Source organism: Heterocephalus glaber, unplaced genomic scaffold (genome assembly GCF_053883595.1).
Source record: "Heterocephalus glaber isolate CG9 unplaced genomic scaffold, H.glaber_assembly_v1.0 deba00001465, whole genome shotgun sequence".
Lineage (NCBI taxonomy): Eukaryota > Metazoa > Chordata > Mammalia > Rodentia > Bathyergidae > Heterocephalus > Heterocephalus glaber.
The window spans coordinates 31,222,533-31,235,599 of record NW_028258312.1 but is presented as its reverse complement, the minus strand read 5'-3'; the positions used below and the strand labels follow the sequence as shown (position 1 = coordinate 31,235,599).

At 51.7% G+C, this 13,067-nt stretch overlaps 1 protein-coding gene across 7 annotated transcripts in view; it reads left to right on the top strand.

Annotated features, from left to right (window-relative positions):
- Positions 1 to 13,067, top strand: part of Fam151b (family with sequence similarity 151 member B) — a 65,515-nt gene that overhangs the window by 33,138 nt on the left and 19,310 nt on the right. The window contains exons 6-7 of one of the 7 annotated variants that reach the window (XR_015438903.1): positions 1,464 to 1,634; positions 7,489 to 13,065. The exons of 2 other annotated variants lie outside the window; for them this stretch is intronic. Coding sequence is in view for 1 of the 5 variants with exons in the window: in XM_087180760.1 (XP_087036886.1) it covers positions 1,464 to 1,584 (121 nt within the window). In the remaining 4 variants the exon portion in view is untranslated. Of the gene's footprint in view, positions 1 to 1,463; positions 13,066 to 13,067 lie in introns of those variants that run through there. 4 more of the 7 variants (XR_015438902.1, XR_015438901.1, XR_015438900.1 and 1 more) reach the window with 4 other exon arrangements.

Here is a 13,067-nt window from a genome sequence, read left to right as displayed (position 1 = left end):
TGGAGCACGCGGGCAGAGGACAGCGAGGCCCAGACGGGGTGCTGGTGCCCGAGCCCCACTTCTGCCTCGCCGCCCTGTCCACCCCAGGGCTGGGCAAGGTCTTTCACAGCAGCGTGAGCGCCCTACTTGCCGGTTGCTGGGCCGGGGACACCATTGAGTGCGACACTAGAGAAGGGGTCGCCCCATCGGGGAGCGCTGTGGTCTGAATGCGTCCCCCCAAGTCCCTGTGTGGACACTTAGCTGCCAGGGAGAGGACAGGAGGTGACCGGGGGCGAGGCGTGTGGTCTGCTGTCCTGCCCGGGGGACACAGCCCGCCTCTGACTCCTGAGGGCGCGCAGCATGGCAGCATCCGGGCATGGAGGCCCTGCCCTGCCCACTCGCCGAACCTGTCCTCCTGGCCGCCAGAACAGTGACACACTCATTCCTGTTGGCGGCAGCAGGAAGACAGCAGCGCCCCATTTTCTACCACGGCGCGCCACGTCCCTGTCGGTCGCCAGCTCTGGGGCTGACCTGTCCCCCGGTGGAGGGGAACTGTGAGGAGTGGCGCCCCCCAGGAGGGGCTGAGGGAAGGCTGGGGCGGGTGTCCGAGGCCCCGCCGTATCTGGGGAGATGCTCCCCGCAGGCCACTGGTATCTGAGTGTGAAAGGAAGACGGCCTGATTCAGTCTGTTTCTAGATTGGTTGCGTTCTGCATCCGAGGTCCCCTGAGCCTCACGTGACCGTGGGCGGGGCTTTGGGGAGGTGACGGGATCCTGGGGGGGTGGCACCGACAGGTAGACCAGTCCACCTCTGCGCTTACAGCCGAGCTTGCAGTTGGGAGGTGGGGCGGGACGGGGGGGAGGGGCAACGGGGCGTGGCCTGGCCACGGTCCTCCCCCTCCTCAGTTCCCCCTTCCCCCTCTGCTTCCGGTCCCCACGCCTTGAGCAGCTCTCCTCCGGGCCCCTGCCATGCCGTCCTGCCTTGGGGCCAGCAGCTATGGTTTGAAGCCTCTCCTTTTAGTCCCAAGTGTCAGGTATTTTGTCCTCGTGGCAAGGAAAGTTGAGTAAGACAGGGGTATACCTAGTTCTGTTCTCAGGTTAGTCCAGAAAGCAGACCCTTGAAGGAGACGGTGTAAATGTTACTACCCCAACTGACCAAGAGACTTCAGGGCTCTCTAGGCTCTTTGCTTCCCTGAGGAGCCTCAGGACCAGAGCCAGGCACGGGATGGGCCACGGAGCTGCTCCTGTGCCCCTGCCCTGGACAGGAGGTTCACCAGGACCGGAAGCCACCCAGCTGCAGGTGCACGGCTGAGCAAGGTCTGCGGAGCCCAGCAGACACAGTGGCCAGTGCAGTGAGGTTGTCTGGAGTACATGACCCCTGCCCTCGTGGTTTATGCCTTTGAAAGAATATGTTTTAGTCAAAGCAGATGATTGCGTTTGATAAGCACCTTCACCAGAAATCCTTCAATCACTCTGTCTTCTGCAGCAAACTGAAGATTCTGGTCTTCGGATGGAAGCCGTCCAGTTCCTCAGCTGTGGTCTCTGGGATGACTTACTTACTGTGGATCTTACACAGATCTCAAGGCGGAGAGGGAGAGTGCACTTGATCTGCCACCATCAGTTAAACATTCCTGCGGCTCTCATTGTCGTAGTTAGGGTTAGTATGATTTTATTCTGGAAAGTGGAATCCTAAGCTTGCAGGGGAGACAGCTTAAAACTCAGCTGGACTCTATGTGATACTCAGGTGGCGCCTGGCACCTTAGAGTTGGGGCCACAGGTGGGCAGGAAACCAAGGACCTGTGTCACCCAGGGCTTGAGTCACACGTATGTAATGGTGAGAGACCAGACCGAGCTCCCCCTGAGAGCAGAGGTGAGACCCTGACACCCACTCTAATAAGAAAGGCGGGTCATAGCAGTGCTGGTGGCAATGGGGAGCAGTCGGAACCCTCGCTGTTGCTGGTGAGAATGTGACCAACACAGCAGCTCTGGAGAATGCTTAGCAGTCCCTTGAGAGGCCACACAGAGGTGCCCTATGAGCCAGATGTTCTGCTCCAAGGACACGAACATCTACCTGACAGCCGTGGATGCGCCTGTCCATCCAGCGCCCGCTCTCCAGGCCTCGGAGGCCAAGTACACGGCCTGTATCACACGGAGCGAGTACACGCCAGGCTCTTGGCCCTGAGTCCGTGTCCTGCAGAGGCAAGAGGCCCTGTTTCCCACCTCCCCGCACAGCCACTGACTTTGTGAAGAGGCTGCCGTTTCTCCAAATCCGGAAACGTCTCAGGTCCTCTTCAGTCTTGGGCAGGTGCAGTCCTGAAATGGCCGTGCAGTCTCAGGCCTGCGCCCCGGTGCTGAAGTGGCCGGGTCTGAGGACTGCTCCGGGTGTGGAAGTTCAAGGCCTCCAGGGCTGGGCCGCTGGCTGGAGGGTGGGTCTGGCAGAGAGGAGGCTGGGAGAGGCGGCCAGGCCGGCAGATTCCCACAGTCGTTACTGGTTCGCGCAGGGAGAGGAGAGAGGACGATGGTGACAGAGGACGGCGTCCTTGGCCCAGGGTGAGGCTCCCCACCCCGCGCGGTGCAGCCTGGCCTGCCTCTGAGGAGAGCTGCCTGCACGCAGGTTCGCGCCCCCTGCTCCCTGAGCGCCTGGGCTCCCCAGATGCTGCTTTTAACGGGAGGCAGATGGAGAGATCCTGAGAAATGTGGCACCTTCTAACCCTCCGCGGGCAAAGCAGTTCTCACCCGCACAGCAGGGCCTGGTTTTCCCTCCCTCTTCTATTGTAGATTGGAATGAGTACTTTATTATTTTCCTGTACTCGATTCCCGACAAGGCTTCCATTTCAAGGGCAAAAGGATAGGGGCAGGGTGAAGGGGGCTGATTTTCCCCTCAGGTGTGCCGAGGAGGGGCCTCCGGGGAGTGGGGGTCTGGAGTCCCCGTGCCTGAGGACTGCAGGCCCTGCTGTTCGGCTCTCTTCCTGCCGTGCTCTGGGCCCTTCCCAGCCTCTCCTGGGGTCCTTGGACGCATCCATGTTTCCCGGGGGAATCGGCCCGGGGCTCCTGGTGCGTCACAGACAGAAAGGTTCAGAGCCGCCCTCCTGGGTAGGAAGTGAGGTGGGAGAGGCCAAGCCCTGGCTGGGAATCCACTGGTGTTGGCCCTGGACCCCAGGCATCAGCACACTGGGGTCTCCACCCCCTGGGGCTCCCCAGGCTGCCCAGCCTCCTGCGCTCCAGGGCCTCGGACTGCAGGGTCCAGGGTGCAGCCAGCCCTCGGCTCCTGTCACAGCCTCGATGGCCCTTGTCCTGTGTCCCTGTGCTCTCAGAGCCCGGGCTCTCCCTGCCACTCCTGTAGTACCGGTGGGTGGGTCCAGCCACAGAAACCAGGCTGCAGCCGTCTATGCCACTTTGGCTCAGTACCTGGAACCTGGTAGGGGCACTGGTGTGCAGAGCGAATGAAGAAATGAACCAGTAGCCCAGCGGGAGGGTGCACACCTGTCATCCCAGCACTCGGCGGGGCTGAGGCAGGAGGACTGCAAACTCAATCCCAGCCTGGGCACCTTCCTGACCTAGTGAGACCCTGCTTCAGAAATAAGGAAGAAAAAGGGTTGAGGGTGCAGCTCAGTGCGAAGGCCCTGGATTCAGTCCCTAGAATCACAAAAACAAACACAAATCCAAGGCAGTCTCAGAATCAGGGCCACACTTGAATCTCTCTTCTTATTACAGATAAGGAGCCTAGGAATGAAAATGGTCTTCTCGTCTTCCTTTGCTTTAAATTTCTGAAACGTGAGGAGTCGCACTTTTCAAACCTCTGCGAACCCAGCTGAAGCTGCGGCAGGTGACCTCTCCCCCCTCCGCCAGCGTGTCGCATGCCTGGTGGAACTGTCACCGTCAGCATCCGCCGAGGCCCCCTGCTGGGCAACAGCCAGACCCTGTCCTGTCCGCAGAACATTACCCGAGCTACATTCTGCCCACCCCTTTGTTTAAAATTTATTTTTATTTGAGGACAGGAGCCCGCTAAGTGGCTCAGGCTGGTCTTGAACTTGTGATCCTCCTGTCTCAGCCTCATTAGTAGCTGGGATTCCAGGCATGCATCTGGGTGCTGGTCAGCTTGGCATTAGTGTTTTACACGTCATGCAGAGAGTAGCTAGCTACATGGACTCCTCCAAAGAACTAATGAGATACTGGAAGGAGAGAATTTCCCTTAGGCTTGAGCATGGAATTTCCAGGGCCATGTCCCCAGGGCCATGTGCACCCCAGGTGAGGTGTGGGAGGAGACTGAGCCAGGACGACAGCCGGGTGACCGGGTGGGGTGTCTGGGGCCGGGCAGAGAGCTGCTCCCCTCCCCAGCCTCTGCTTCAGAGCCGTCTGACAGTGGACGAAACATCAGCCAGAGCAAGCTCTCTGCCCTGAAGCACTGGCCCTCTGGGGTTCATCCCAGCAACGAGGACAGGGCTGAGACTCGGGCACGGAGAGGGGTCTGCTCAGGCTGCACACCCAGGGGTGCCTTCTACTCCCCAGCCCATGGCTTTGGGGTGGTGGCTGGGCAGCATGGGGCAAAACCTCTCACCAGGGCCAGGAGGGAGGAGCTGCTGCTGGAGACCGATTTTCTCCTGAAACTCAGGTGTGTGTGTGTGCGTGTGCGTGTGCGTGTGTGTCCCTATTTTATACGCGTGGAGGAAGGGCATGGTGTGCCGAATATTAGTCAGAGCCCCTGCAGTCTGAGAATGTGAAGGGGCCCTGCTGTTCTGCTCTTCCAATGGCCTCAGGGCCAGGCCCTCACTCGCCTTGCCTAGGGTTCCCTGAACTCACCCATCTTTCCCGGGAGAGTTGGCCAGATGAGTGCTTCACAAATATGCTTACTCTGGGGAGGGAGCTTTGAGACAGAGTCTCCCTGTGTGGCCCAGGCTGGCCTGGAGCTCAGAGGAATCCTCCTGCCCGAGCTTCCCAAATGATGGGATGACAGGCATGCACCACCATGCCCAGCTTGGAAAAATATTTTTGGGAAACAATAAAATGGAAATAAAAGGGGGCTGGGGATTTAGCTCAGTGGTATCTCATCTGCCTGGCAAGCACAAGGTCCTGAGTTTGATCCCCAGTACCAAAAATATATATATATATGAAAATAAAAGGTAAATTTCATTTAAATCATAAATGAGAAGTACAGATTCTAATCCATAATGAGTGGTATAGATTTTTTTAAATTTTGGCAAAAATTTTTCCAGCTCTGATAGCTCTACCTAAGGAAATTTGCTCCAAAAATTATTTCTTGTGCTATTTTATTAATCTGATATCTCAAGGAGACACTTTGTTCTCTGCTAAATTGGAAGAGGTGGAATCGGGTACACTTTGTACCATATCCTTAGTGATCTGGAATTATATGCTGTCATTCAAATGCTATTCTATCCAACTTCGCAGAGCTTAAACAGCCCCTCTCTTTCTCCTTCCTAGTACCAAATGGAACATGCAGAGCTGAGTAAACAAAGTGACTTAGAGCTCCTTCTTGTCCTTGGGGCCAATATCATAAAGGTAAAAGAAAGGAATTTTTTAAAATTAGAAAACAATACAACAATATTAGGAAAAATTTTGAGTGAGCAAAATATCATTAATAAAAACATACTATCAAAACATTTTAGGCCGGGGATTTAGCTCAGTGGTTTTGCCACCTGCTTCGCAAGCGAAAGGACCCAAGTTCGATCCCCAGTACCAAAAAAAACCATTTTAATTTCATGGTTCCTAGGGTTGGCCATTTTATACATTTTTTTCACTTAATTGTAGCATTGATAAAATTTTGTATTCAGTCCTTTCTGAAGGGGCTCTTTCATTTGCTTTTGAGGCAGGGTCTTGGACGTTACCAGGACCTGAGCCGTGGGTCCTGGCCTGTGAACCACCAAGGTGAAGTCAGGAACAGACAGAAAAGAGAGTTAGGGTGAAGCTGGGTCTTGGGTCCTGGTCAGTGCTGCTGCTGGCAGCAAAGACAAATACCCCAAGTGCATCCAGTGTTTATTGAATACAATTGAGGGAAGGAACAGGGAGCCGAGGGCGCTTTGAAAGCATCTAATGAAACACTGCCCAACACCTGGCATGATGGCGCCGGGCAGGGCTGTGAGGGAGTCAGCACTGCTTATCTTGCTAGGATAGAACAAACAGGAACTGGGTCTGGGTGCAATTAGCAAGCAACGCATCGGGTCTGTGAGAAGCCATAATTCAGGAGAAAAGGTTTTAATTGGGGTCACGCTGACCTCAGCTGCACGTAGCTCAGCAGGGCCCTGCACTTCACAGACCAGGGCCTAGGTTTCCATGGCAGCCATTGAGGGTGGGGCTATACTCGCCCAGTCTGCTGTGCCCATTTGAGTCACGCAGGGCTTCGGTCTGACTCCTGATATAAAACAACATAGCCGAATTACAGAAAGCAAGAAGCAGGTGCCACTCATAGCCCAGTAGTGCAGGGCAGGGGTGTCTGCTACAGGGTCCCACTATGATGCTTAGACTCGTCTCAAACTTGTCATGTGGCCCAAGCTGGCCTTGAACTCATGGTGATCCTCCCGCCTCAGCTTTCTGAGTGCTAGGATTACAGGCTGCACCACCACTCTGGGCTTATCAAGGAAATCTTAAGGAAATCACGTTTAGACATTCGCTGGTGCTAGGCAGATTTTCTAAATTACATGCAGTCCCCAGTGTGTCCCCACCAAAATTCAGGAGTTGGCCTGTGGTGGTTTTAAGCTGTCTTTAAGAGGTGACTAAGCCATGAACAAAATCGAGGCCCTTGGAAAAGAAGCTTCATGGCGCCAGGTGAGGACAAGGGCAGCAGCCCTGTCTGGCCCAAGCCAGGAGCCCCTCCTGGACTCCAGGCCTGGGGAACTTGGAGAGAGAAAGTGCTGTGCCTAAAGACCGACCCAGCCCGGCCCCTCGCCTGAGCTCCAGCCTCTGTGCACCCCCGGCTCTCCGGGTGCCTTCCTGCCAGGGACCCGTGTGGCTGGGTCAGGACACCGCTCCAGAAGCCCCCACCATACCCAGGCTGTGAACACTTCCCCAGTTTCCCTAAGCCTTTCAGTTGCCGGACAGTGACTCGAGCTATGAAGGAAAGGCATTCTCTGCGTTTGTGTTTGAGTCAGGGCGAAGCCCTTCCTGAACAACTGCATTTAGACTTCACTTTCTTCCAGGTCCGTGATAATATGCACTTACCTTCGAGTCTGTCATGACATGGCCTTTAAGTATGTTTCTGCTGTGCTTTCAGTGCTTGGTCCTTGCTTGTCATTAGTTTGTTTTGGTTTGGGATTTTTGAGACAGGGTCTCACTATGTAGACCACCCAGGCCTCAAGCTCAAGATCCTCCTGCATCAGCCTCCTAAATGCTGGGATTGTAAGCATATGCCAAGATGCCTGGCTAGTTAGGACCTTTTATTAGGAACACTCTGGTTTTACGATTCTAGAAATTTTTCTTATTTCTTTGACAGTTTATCCATTTTTGTTTTCTGTATTCTAACTTTGGGACCTCTAATTTTTTTTTTTTTGTGGTACTAGGGATCGAACTTGGGACCTTGTCCTCGCAAGACAGGCTGCAGAACCAGTGAGCTAAATCCCCGGCCCCTGGATCTCCAATTTTTAGCATGCTAATCCTCTTAAATTAATCATGTGTGTTATGATCATTCCTATTCATCTGCTTTTTGTTCTATTTTTGTTTTGTTTTTGGTGGTTTTGTGTGTGTGTGTGTGTGTGTGTGTGTGTGTGTTTGGGACAGGGTCTTGCTATGTAGTTCAAGCTGGCCTAGAACTCACTATGTAGTCCAAGCTGGCCTCAAACTTGTAGCAATGCTCCTGCCTCAGCCTTCCAAGTGCTGAGAGTACAGGCACATGCCACCAGTTCCAGTCTTGTTCTGTTTTTTCTAAGATTTCCTCAAATTTATCTTTCAGCTTCATAAGTGATTTTTTATTATGAATACCGTAATTTTTAATTTGTAAGACTTTCTCTTTTTGTATTTTGAGACAGGGTCCTTACTATGTAGCTTAGGCTGGCCTTGAACTCATGTAGCCCAGGCTGGCTTTGAACTCACTGGGATCTTCCTGCCTCAGCCTCTTGAGTGCTGGGACTATGGGCCTGTCTCATTACGTCTGGCAAGATTCTTTCTTGGTATCTGAATTTCTTTTTCATCCTCTTCTCTCAGATATAAAATTGTTTTCAGTGTCTTTAAAGCTATTAATAGATCATATTTAAATTTTCATCTCCTCATTATGTCTGAGTTCCAAATTTTCTGCATCACACTTGGAAAACTTTAACTCTAGCAGAAAAAAGAGTTTTCAGAGAATTCAGCAGGAATTCGAGAGCTCAGTCCACGGGCTGCTCGGCTCAGCGCGGTCTCCGGCGCAGTCTTGAGCCAGGCTCCGCGTGGAGACGGCGGTGTGCAGAGCTGGGATGGACGCGCGCTTTTTCCCAGAGCTGCCTGCGACTCCGCTCCACGGAGCCAGGCGTGGGAAGGAGCACCAGGAGCACCAGGGGCACCACGAGAGGGCAGAGGACAGGGAGAGGAGCCGCCTGGGGACCCCGGCCGGGCAGAGCCTTCCTGTGCGGCGCGGACCCCGGGTGACCCTGCAGTCACAGCCCCGCTGCCAGGGCACGCTGACCCACTGCCGCCCGGCTCCTGGGCTGTCCCCTGTGCCCTGCGGGCCAGCAGGGCCGGCGCTCTTCCCCCTCGCCCCTCGGGCCCGCAGCCCTGGGCTGTCGCTGTCCCTGTGTGTCACGGCGCTCCTTCCGCCCTCTCTTTCATCTTCCAGGTGGTGCGTTTGGGTCTCCTTCAACCTTCACCAGGGAGACAAAGACCCTGGGGCTCGGGCCACGCCGCACACCAAGCCTGGGCCCTCCCGGGGCTCAGAACCCAGGCGTTTGTCCCCGGGATGTTAGCCTGCGGCAGGGTGAGGCCCCGGGCTCAGCCCGCGGTCGGAAAACCCGCATGCAAAGCCAAACCCGCATGCAAAGCCGCCTTCGGGGCCTCCCTCGGCCTCCCTGCACAGAAGGCGGGAATGGCTGGCTCCCACACCACCCTGGCCGACTTTCTCAGTCCTCGCAGGATTAGTCCGCGTCCTGACAGACCAAGCGGTTTGGTCGCGCGTAGTTCCTTCTCGGTGTTTGTGAACCCAGCGCCTCCGCTGGCGCCGGCAGGGCTGGTGGGGACGCAGGCCCCTCGTCCGTCCGCTGTGGAGCTGGTGCGCCTGTGTCTGTGTAGCTGACCGCGCCCGGTGGTGCTGCTCTGATGGGAACGTAGAGGAGCGGCTTCACATTGTTTTCAACTGGAAAGATGCTGCCTCGCCTTCTAGGAAGGCGGATTAGAGGCCGTCTGGGAGTGGTGAGCTTCGTGAGGGCTGACATTTATCTTCTAATGCGGTGGCAGGAGCAGCCTGCAACGCTGACAGACCACGGTCAAGGCCGAGCTGCATCGAGAGCCTGTGTAGAGCACGGATCTGCACGAAAAGGGCAGATTTATCATTTGTGTCTAAGGCAGCATGCATGCACTGTGTGCTCGAAACCCTGTATTCGGTAAGGAGCTTCGCCGAGGAAGGCGGGGCCGGAGGGAGGGGAGGGCCGAGGGGAGCACTTTCCGAGGACCCCCTCTCTCCTATCAACTGGACATGCTGGCTTCAGAACCGGGGCCCCATCTTTGCGTTCAGTGTGTGCGAACACAAAGAAGAGTTCACCGAATGCTGCGAGGGTCTTTGTACACCCTCGGGTGAGAGAGCTCGGGTGTTCTCCAAAGAAACAGAAGCACCAGCATGGCTTGACGGATTTTTCATCTGAGTTGGCTCAGGCAGGAGAAATTCCTCCTACTACAGAAAGGTCAACGTTCTTGCTCTATCAGACCTTTAGCTGGTGGGACCAGGCCTCCCACAGGAGGGGGGCATTCTGCTCCTGGATTTACTGAGTGCATCGTTCATGTCCTCTGAAAATGCCTACAACAATGCTTCACCGAGTCTCCGTACCCGTGGCCAGCTGGATGGCTAAAAGCCCCTTGTCTTGTGGGTAGCTTTCCATTAGTGCACAATAACTGTGCTGAACAGCTTAAAGCAGCTCCCACTTGTAAGTCCCAGTGTCTGTGGGCCAGGGTCTAGGGCACATCATCCCGCATGGCCGCACAATGGGCCAACAGCTCTGGCCTCCCTGCGGCTCGTGTGTGGAATGGGCCGATGCTGAGCAGACACAGGCCATGGGCAGAGTCCAGTTCTCTGTGCTGGGGAAATGGAGGGCTGTAGTTCCTCCCCAGTGTCAGCTGGAAGTAATTTGCCCTCTGCTCACTCCCGAGGCCACCACAGCTCCTGGTCTTGTGGGTCCCCACAGTGCCAGTGGCTTCCTACAAGCCATAAGGGGAGCAAGACTGTGTGGATGGAGGCTGCAGTCCTCTGTGACTTCACCCATGGTCACACCCATCCGTCACCCCTGCCGCACTCACCATCCAGAGCAAGGCACAGGTCCCATGCACGACAAGGGGACAGGGCCATGCGGGTGGGACTGCGGGGCCTCCCACGCCTGTGCTTCTCAGCTCTCCCTCTCTCCATTCACTTATTCTCATTTAAATTTTAAATATTTTTAACAACGCATCAGTTGGACACATATGTGGGCACATGAGGTGATCCTCCACTTAGATTCAAGGTTGTTAGCACCTTGTACATCTGCTTTCTCCCCACCCCTCCATGCAAACATACACTTTTGCTAAACAATCAAAAGTATTTGTCATGATCATCATTTCCCTCTAAATAACATTTGTCTCCTAAGAACAGTATGTAACACTATATTCAAACTATCTTTTAAAAATTTACAATAATTTCAGTCATTCAATAGTCATATTATTTTTAAGTTTCTCCAATTGTAAAAGCAAGCCTTTTATAAATTTTTTAAAACCGAGATTTAATCAGATTTCATGCATTACATTTAGTTGTTATGTCATTTTAGTCTAGCTTAGTCATGTCATAAAACAATTTTTTGAAGTATATTTTAAGAACAGAAAAGTTGCATTAAGCATTATAAGCAACAAGCTTCTGCACTGCAAAAGAAACCACCAACAGAGCTAACAGACAACCTACAATATGGGAAAAAATTTTTAGCAGCTGCACCTCAGACAAAGGACTACTATCTAGAATATATAAAGAACTAAAAAAAATCAGACCCCCCCAAATTCAAAGACCCAGCTCAAAAATGGGCATCTGAAATGAACAGACATTTCTCACACAAGGAAGTAAAAGCAGCAAACAAATATATGAAAAAATGTTCAATATCACTCGTCATTCGAGAGATGCAGATGAAAACAACCCTGAGATTCCCCCTCACCCCAGAAAGAATAGCTGCTATCAAGAAATCAACAAATAACAAATGCTGGCAGGGTTGTGGGGAGAAAGGAACCCTTCTCCATTGTTGGTGGGAGTGCAGACTGGTGCAACCACTGTGGAAGTCAGTATGGAGATACCTCAAAGAACTAGGGCTAGAGGTCCCATTTGACCCAGCTATTCCCCTGCTGGGTATCTTTCCCAAAGAATTAAAAGAATCATACCACAGTGATATATGTGCACCCATGTTCATAGCGGCACAGTTTGTAGTAGCTAAAGCTTGGAAGCAGCCCAAGTGCCCATCAACTGGAAACTGGATAAAGAAAATGTGGTTTTTAAATAAAATGGAATACTACTCAGCCATAAAGAATGAAAAACTAGAGTCATTTATAGCTAAATGGATGCATATCAAGGCCATACTCATAAGTGAAATAAATAGGACTCACATCCCTAAATACCGAATAGTTTCACTAGTGTGGGAAACTGATAGTGTAAACAAGGGTTAAAATGATTAAAATGAATAAGTGATAATTTGAAATAGGAAAAAAGGTCCAAAGACGAAGAAGTGAAGGGAAGGGAAGGGGAAAGGAAAGGAGGGAAAGGAAAAACTATGAGAAAAGAAAGAAAAATGGAAATGAAATCTATGTAAATAGGGAAGGGCTGAGGGGGTGAAGGGTGCACAGGTAATGGGGGAAAAAAAATAAGAACCAAGATGCATCATGTACAGGTACAAACACACAATGATAAATATAAATGAATTGTACACCTAAAATGTACCAATAAAAGAACTAAAAAAAACCCCATTATAACCAATAAAAAGAAATAATGTCTAAAGATTGGAAAAAAAGAGAAAGCAAACTTCATTAGCAAATAAGATGATTGTGTACAAAGTAAACCCTAAAGAATCCATAAATGATTCAAATCAATGATTCTGTCAAGCCTTTTTATATAGTCGTTATACAAAATTATTTCTATATGCTAGCAACAAAAAGTTAGAACAAAGTTTTTAAAATCAGTTATAATGCCACCACAAAGCTCCAAATTCCCACAAATAACCCTACCTAAAGATGTGTAAGACCTCTCCTCTACACTGCAAGTCATAAGTACAGATGAGAAAAAGTTTTAAAGTGCTAAGTTAATCTAGAGATACTAAGTCTCAAAATTAATCTCCAGACTCAATGTAATCCCAATTAAAATCTCAAAAAGTGTTTTTCTTTTAGATTGACAAGGTGATTCCAAATATATGTGGCACTGCAAAGGGCCTAGACTAGCCACACCATGAGATTTTAAGATTTACCATAAGGTTAAAGTACTCAAGTAGTGTGGTATCCAGAAAAGAGAAATGGATCTGTGTAACAGAGTCCTGTATAGACCCAAACATGTACAGTTACTCGACATATGACAAAAACAGCCCTGCAGTCTGTGGGAGACTGTTCTGTTGATTATACACAAAGCAAGCTGTAAGCAGTACAAGCTGTAAAGAGTTAACCCCACAATTGGCTTGTTTTAAGAAGTGAGTCTGACCAAAACCTATGTGACTCAGCCAAGGTCAAAGTGACTCTTACCCAAACACAAGAATGCTGTGTCTCTTCTTTTACAAGCCTTGACTGCATCAGCAACATATCCCTAACAACCACAGGTAGTCCTTTTACCCCAACATAACAATGACTGTGTCACCAATAAATATCAGTGGTTCTGGCTAGCCAGGGTATTTGCTGTTTGCTCAAGCATTGACCATCCTAGCTCCCCATTTCTCTTAACTCTGTCTCTATGTCTTTCTTCTTGCCTTGTGTT